Here is an 8,236-nt window from a genome sequence, read left to right as displayed (position 1 = left end):
GGCTTAATGGGTTTAATAAACCCTAACGGGCGCAATAAAGATTAATGGACCTAAAAGCCTAAATAGATGACTATTGGGCCTAGTGAAACCTTAATGAGTCTAATGAAACCTAATTAATCAAAAGACATATCAATTGGGCCTATTGGGCTAAGATGGGGTTGGAAACCCTAATTAGGGTTTAGAAAACCCTAATATTGGATTTATGGACTTGGACTTATTGGGACCCACTTTTGGGCCATTGGAATGGAATTGTGTGATTAAGCCCAATCACACAATATGACTTATTTAGAAGAATGGTGGACTTAATAGATTAAGTCCTTAATGGATTAAGTGAGAAACACTTAACCCTAATCATCATTTTATGAGAAACCCTAATTTCACTTGGGTTTATTATTAGGCCATTCTATTATCTTGATGATTGGGTTACTAATGGTCCATCCAAGATCAATCAAATGGATTAGAATAATTAATGGGCTTTGAGGCAAGGCCCATATGAGGAGTTGAACCCAATTTGGAAAATTAGGCCACAGATGGGCCATAATTGGGCCTTCATGATTATGCGATATTAGGCCATTATAATGCCGAATGTTTGACTAGACTAAATGGTTGGGCCTAATGGTATGACTTGTAAAGGTTTGGGCCCAATTTGGAAAATTGGGCCATGTGTTGGGCTATGACTCATAGTTGACTTTTGGGCCTGTGGATTAGGCCTTGGGCTTGAATAAAGCTAAGTTAGGGGTAAAGTAGTATTTACCCCAAGTATGTATTTATTGTTATGTGTTGGAACCCTATTATTAATTGGGTGATGTTTTGATATTAACAGTTCGGGAATCTGTTATCCAGCAGTTGGGGTTGAGTCTGCGGGACTTCAGTAGTGTGGGGTTGTGTCTACGAGACTTCAGTAGTATGAGGTGAGTTACCTTCCAGTAGCGGTGGGTTTACGGCCACAATGCCGACCCACCAGTAGGAGTTGTATGTTCGATGATTGTCTTTGTGATATTCATCTAGGTTTGTTACTACTTGATATGTTTATGTGCTAGCATGATATGTTATATGTGATAGTGGTAGTAGGAAGGGAATAGTCCCCAAGTTCGGTTGTTAGGACCGAAGGGTAGGTCGGGCACCCCAGATATGTCTGACAGTATGTTTATGCTATGATGTTATGTGGTAATAGTAGGAGGTGAAATAGTCCTCATATCTCGGTCGTAAGGACCGAGGGGTAGGTCGGGCACTCCAGATATGCCTGACAATATGATTATGTTATGATATGTGTTAGTAGTAGTAGGGGTGAAATAGTCCCCGGAGTTCGGTTGTTATGACAGAAGGGTAGGTCGGCACCCCAAAATGGCTTGACAAGAGTGGGTCAGCACCCCAGAATGGATTGATATGGGTAGGTCAGCACCCCAGAATAGCTTGACACGGGTAAGTCGGTACCCCAGAATGGTCGGACCGGGTAGGTCGAGCACCCCAGAATTGCCTAGCAGTATGTATGCTATGTGATTGTATGTTATGTGGTACGATGGGGGAACTCACTAAGCTTTGTGCTTACGGTTTTCAGTTTCGGTTTCAGGTACTCGTTTTTAAAGGAAACGAGTCGGCTCGATCGCAACGCATCACACTATGGTTTTCCGCACGCGAGATCTTTGGGATTACACTCTGATATTGTTTTATGATAACATGTTTTGATTACTTCTACTTTGGTTTTGTCATTACATGATATTATGGATGATTTATTATAATGTTGGTTTATAATAACGTAATTAAAAAAATGAAATTTATGGCCTGTAGTTTTGGGATGTTATACAGTTCCTATAGAACCTATTACTAAAGTACACCTAGAGAGGGATAAAGCTTAGCGGAGCGAAAAGGGTTTTCCATGAGATGGGAAATGTAAACTATTAGCCCCACACGATGTTTATGAATAAGTGATTATCTGATATTGAGCAATGAATATTCGTCTTTTTGCTAAAGATAATGTATTGAACCCATAATTCATTAGATACTTTTTATAAGTGTCAACTAAGTATCGTAAGTAAATTGCTCCCGGTTGTTCAATCATTTGATAACCAGAGTCAATCGAATCGTTGTTTGCAACCCAGGATTCTATTTTATTATTGATCCCGTCCGTGTTCACGTTTTTTTCTTTTTCTTATCAATTAATAGATCTTTTTATTTGTATGACTTTGATGTTTGGTATTTTTCAGGGGAAAAAAAAGGATAATGACTTAAAAAGGTAATATATTTTTCGATTTATACACATTTGGTCACTGGGTTTTTGTTCGTTCACATTTACCCCTTCAATTTGTTAAACTGTACACATTCAGTCCTTATAATCAATTACTCCATATTAGCCGGAAAAAATGAGTTAATAAGGTAATATATTTCTCATTTTGCACACATTTAGTCCTTAATATTTTTGTATACATTTAGTCCTTAATATTTTTTTTGTTTTAAAATAAATCATTTTTGTTTTTGTACTCATTCAATACTTATAAATAATTTCTTTAGGTTTTTCTCACGACATCTTACGTGAGATAATTATTGATGAAGTGTGTGGGGTTGTTGATGTTTATGTGTAACGTCTCATTTTCACAAAAAAATAAAATAAAATAAAATAAATAAGGCAAAAGTCTCTAATTATAAATCTACTATTAAACTGTAAAAAAAAAAAAAAAAGTTTTGTAACTTGTAGCAAATAGCTCGTAGCAAATAGTTTTGTAACTTGTAGCAAATAGCTCGTAGCAAATTATTTGCTACTATTAAACTGTAAAAAAAAAAAAAAAAAACAACAACAACGTAAGCAGCATCTAAAGTATGGAAATATTAAGAGCGTCTTCGACAAAACTAACTGGTAGCAAATAGCTCGTAGCAAATAGTTTGTAACTTGTAAAGTTTTGTTAAGCGCTACATGAAATAACATTTAGATTTGAAACGATTTAATTAAACTAAACGCTACAAACTTGTAATACCAAACGAGATTTTTTGTTTTAAACAAAATATTTTGTCAAACCTTACAAACTAGAAGCTCTCAAAAGTTCTGTATGCTCTAGTTTCATATTTTAATATTTAGAGAGAGAGGAATTTCAAAACTTGAAAAAGACAACCACAAAGAAAAAAGGAAACAAAAAAAAAGTATGATTTACTCTCGACTATATTTATCGCTTTCTTTATTATTAAATACTTTATTTATTTGACCCAAAATTCAAAAAACAAAGGTGTTGTCAACTCACTTTCAATTTTCAAATGCATTTCCACTTTCAAATTCAAATGAAAAAAGTGAGGCTTCACATTCAACTCCATTTCCATTTTTAAAATCAAAGGAAAAAAATGAGGCCTAAATTAGCCTAAAATTAAGCTAGAAGATTTGAATTTACAATCCAATTACACTCGCTAAACATCCAACAGCCGACCTCACTGACACTCAGTTATAAGAAAATGGTACTTTTTAAGAAGAAAAACGAAAGAACAATTACAACTAAACCCCTTTGACACTAATCCTGCTTTTCAATCAAGTCTCCAACCGGAGCCGCTGCCGGTGTTTGCACTTTAGGAGGCCGCCCTCTTCCCCTTCGTTCACCACTTGGCGGCGGAGGTTTCGACGCGGTTGAAGCCCCTCCTACCTTCGGAGGACGCCCACGTTTGCGGCCGCTTAAAGACTGAGCAGCTTTTTTAGCAGCAGAATCCGGATTCGGCGGACGGCCTCTGGGTCTGGACGGGCCAACTTTCACCGGCGTCTGAGCGAGTGGATCTTGAACCTTCTTGGGACGGCCTCTGGGTCTAGGCGTGGAATCAGTGACCGGAGCAAGAGGATCTCGAGGTTTCGGCGGACGACCTCTGGGTCTGGGAGGAGAAACGACGATGCCCTCCGGGAGAGGTTCCTTTGGTTTCGCCGGCCGGCCTCGGCCTCGTTTCGGCGACGCATTTGGATCGGGTTTAACGTAGTTGTTCTTAACAATGATTAGTTCGCCGCTAGCTTTCATCTTGTTGAGGTGATGTGAGAGGAGGGTTGAGTGCGCAGCCGGGAGGCTGCCGTAGGTGTCTTCGATTTGCTTCGAAATCGCAGATTTGTTAGCTCCGTTCTTTACATCTACAGCCTCAATCGCAGCAAAAATCATCTGAAATGAGGCAAAACCAGTCAAACTCAACAGATACATAAAATCAAAACCAAGATAGTAAATTCAACTCAAATCCAACGAAATTCGTGTGAAAATAATCAAAAACCCCAAACAAAACATAAGAATACGTATCAAGAATCATGCTCAAACTCATTATCGAATGCCACTATATGCCGATTTGAATACTGAACAAGAAAATAAAAAAGTTGGGTAAAAATGGGCCCCGGATAAAATAAAAATAGCTAGAAAAAACGGAATCAAAGTACAACAATTAGGCTCAATTAAGTCCATCCAGTGATTAATCAGGTTACATAGAAATTACAAAACCCAAAATTACAAATAACAAGTCAAATTGTTTTTACCTCGGGGTACTTGGGAAGAACTTGGTATGGAGAAGCTGGTGAATCGGTTTGTGGCCCAGCCGGAGCTGATGAATCAGTTTGTGGCTCAACCATGGCGATGAGGAAGACGATTTGATAAAGGCGAGGGTCGGAAGGTATTTAAGTAAAGATCGGAGTTTGCACAGGGATTAGATCAGGCTCTCAAAGTGATCAGACGGCTAGGGATTGCTGCTGATTCTGATTATCCGACGGCTGATGTGAGTTTCTGAACTACGCGAGTTGGATTATTGACCTGGCAGGTATTGAAATTTTTTGTCGCGACACTATTTGATATTCTCTTTAGACACATCTCAAAAATGGTCCTAGTGGTTTTCTCAAATTTGAGATATAGTCCTTAAGATTAAAAAACTTTATAGATGGTCACCCACATAGAAAACTTATTTATCTTTTATAATATATTTTTTATTTTCTTAACTTAAATCTATTTTTAAAAAAAATAAAAAAATTAATAACTTGGGTCTCTCTCTCAAAAAAAAAACAAAAAAACAATCTTTGTTTATCTACAAGCTAAATCAAAGAGTCTCCACACTCAATTTCATTCCTATCCCCAAGTATCTTCAAAATCTAACAACCTTCCTACACCTCAAAACACATATACACACTCAATAAAGAACCCCATTGATAATGGTAAAGAGATGGTGGCAGACCCTTATTTTTCGTCAAGCACACTTCCCATATTTTTTAGTTGTTTTCTCCGGTAAAAGAACAATGGAGGTTTCAGGATCGGGTGATTTTGGGGGACATTAAAGAGTAGAGAAATGAGAATCCATAGTTGTTGCAGGCGGGTATACAATGGAGAGAGAGAGAGAGAGAGAGAGAGGTGGGTCTCCGTCTATATATGTTTTAATATTAAACTTTAAATAAAATAAAATACAATATTTAATAAAATGGAAGAAAACAAATAAAAGGGTAAATTGGTCTTTTTCAAAATTAACAATGATCAATTCCATAATAAACTAGCTGAAAATGACCATAATTAAAATAATTAATTAATTAATTAATTAAAAAATCATGGTTCAAACCAAAACCTGGAAAAAAAATGATACTGACGAGACTATAAAATCTTTAAGATCGATTAGATTCTTAACAAGCAAACCAATAACGTAAATTAAACAAGAACACAAAATGAATCAAATTGTTGTCGAATGATTAAAAAGACACAACGTCATATGAACTCTATGAAGAATTGCTATTGTAGAGGTGTGGTAGGATTACAATGATGTTTAGAATGATAAAATCAATTCTTAACCTGATACAGTGCATGCATGCACCATATATATACAATAACCCTAATAATAACCGGTTGGACAGGCCCAAAACCGTGTACATAATGGACATATACAAAAAGGCCCAAATACGCAATACAATTATCCCCAACAATCTCCCCCCTTGCGTCATTTAGGGCGAGAGAGCTTCACTATTGTGTCTTCTTGATGGTCTTGAAGAGTTTGGGAAACACAACAAGCAAAGTCCTGCGAAACAGGATGTACCAGCGAATCATGTCATTAAAGTGTCTCTTTGCAGCATCATCATTCAGGTTGCACTTGTTGAAAATTTCCAAGACATGTTCCAAACAAGATGTAGAGAGGAAATGCTTTTCAGGCAGAGCAAAAAGACATTTTTGAAAGGTTCCAGCAACTTCGGTCATTTGATGAAACATCACAGTCAAATGAGCCATATCAATTTTTCCCAAAGTCATTTCGCTCATGTCGCTGGCTTTGCCGATTGGATTAACAGTAGGCTTTTTCTTCATAACCTTGGCTATTTCAATGGCGAGTTTCGCTGCTTCATGAATGTACGAAACCAACATTCTCTCCATATGAGCAATGATTGGTTCGTATTTTTGTTCTTCGATCAACAGAAGATTGAGTAACACAATCCAGTCGTGAGGGTTAATGTTCGACAGATCGGTAAGAGAAATTTCATGTAGAGAATTGTTCGAACCCCTCGTCACCTTGAATTTGACGTTCACAAAACCGCCAGCTGGAATGGGTTCGATGACTTTGACTGTTGTGATCTTCTAGGCACTCCAAGTTAAATATTGAGGTTTGGCAAAGGTAAGATAAAAATCAACAAGGGCTCTGTCTACTTTGGCATCCAGAGAAGGAACATCAGCTATTTTATCAAAGTAGTGGAACATGAAAGGCTCTTCTTGTAATTGGCATATCAAACTGGGAGTCATTCGTGTTAACCAGATCAAAAGAAGCAACTGGTTCCAGCCAGTGTACACTTGGTAGATCAATAGCTTTGTACATCATGCGTCGTGAGCTTATTTTCCCTTTCTCTCTTTGGCTTCAACCTCCCTCGCTATGCGAGCATTTTCATTGAGTTCGTGATCACGATCCTTTCTTTTTAATTGTTGTTCCTCAGAGTCATCATCTTCTTCAGAATCTCCCACTGGTTTCTTCCATTTATCAGCCTTTGTTTTTCTGTCACCTTTGTTCTGCAAGGACATGGACCTCCAGAACACCCTCTATCTTGTTTAACATAGCAACTGCAGGGTGAAGCTTGTCAGCTAGATGTCGTCGGATGGTGATTGTCGGGATTGGGTCATGAGCTTCAAGGAGGTTGGATAACAGTGAGTTAACATCACTCACACAACTTTTTATACCATTTCGCTCAAATTTGAGCTTGTCTATCTCCTGCGGTGCTTGCTTAAGCCTAATTGATTGAGTCTTGAGTTGAGTGGTACGAAGTGCAAGTTCGTCCATAATTTTGCTTTCAGCTGCTAAGTCTTCTTGAAATTTAGAAAGACTTGAAGAGATAGACTTTCGAAACGCAGAGTTGTCAGCAAAGATATCAGCCCGAAGCTTTGCAATGGACTCTCGTTCTTTTCGTAGCGAAGCGTTGAGATTGACGATGGCATCGTTCGCGTTAGCAATGTTGTTTTGCAGCATGTGTATTGATTTCTGTAATAAACACTTTTGTCTTAGAGATTAGTTTATCGACTTTTTCGGTCGCTTACAGATTGGATTGAGTAGAATTTCAACTGCTTTGTTGGCTTTGTCAAGATTAGCAGCATGTTCCTTAACAAGGGTGTCAAGCATACCCTTTACATCGGCTCCTAGTAAGCTTTGTTGGAAGAAATGATGGAAGAAGCAAGGATATAATCTAGTTTCTCGTTCAGGGCCTTCAAATCCTTCTGAGTAATGGGAGCATCTTCATCACAATCTTCTTGAATAAAGAAAGGACTGTAATGAAATGATTACAAAATTAATGGATCAATTGGCAGCCAATCTCACATACAAATGATTACTATAATTACTTTATGATATCATTTTGTAACAATCACTTATCTTATGACTTGTTATGCTTGAAAGGATCGAGAAGTGTATTAGGTGGGTAACAAGGGACCCATCTAGATTCCTATCAACATACAAATTTAACCACAAGTTCACATTGAAGTCAAATTTTACTCGATTCATATCTACTTTACAAAATGTTTAATCACTTATTGAACCATGAATTCATGCACTTTCCTAACATATCCTATACATAGATAATGATATTAGGGTTGAGGTCAAATATCATCAAAGTATTTGTAACAATCAACTCACTTATGTCTTTTTTTTTTTTTTGCTTCAAAACCTATCCCATATCATTATATTTTCCCAATTAGTAATCAAATTCCTAAATTTTAAAAAGAATAATCCAAGTCAACATTTACGATTCCTAAAGGTTTTTTATCATATATGAATAAGGAAGGTCAACATTTCCAAT

General features: G+C 37.3%; 1 protein-coding gene across 1 annotated transcript; it reads right to left on the bottom strand.

Moving 5' to 3' along the window:
* Positions 1 to 3,283: 3,283 nt before the first annotated feature.
* Positions 3,284 to 4,619, bottom strand: LOC145036507 (uncharacterized). The gene is made up of 2 exons (XM_078984965.1): positions 4,478 to 4,619; positions 3,284 to 4,115 (listed from the first exon to the last, which is right to left on the bottom strand). The coding sequence occupies exons 1-2, from the start codon at positions 4,568 to 4,570 to the stop codon at positions 3,492 to 3,494; spliced, it is 717 nt and encodes a 238-aa protein (XP_078841091.1). The 5' UTR covers positions 4,571 to 4,619; the 3' UTR covers positions 3,284 to 3,491.
* Between the last annotated feature and the right edge of the window lie 3,617 nt (positions 4,620 to 8,236).

This window comes from Lactuca saligna, chromosome 3 (assembly GCF_052625555.1).
Source record: "Lactuca saligna cultivar CGN05327 chromosome 3, ASM5262555v1, whole genome shotgun sequence".
Lineage (NCBI taxonomy): Eukaryota > Viridiplantae > Streptophyta > Magnoliopsida > Asterales > Asteraceae > Lactuca > Lactuca saligna.
The sequence above is the reverse complement of the archived record's forward strand: the minus strand, read 5'-3'. Positions and strand labels throughout refer to the sequence as shown.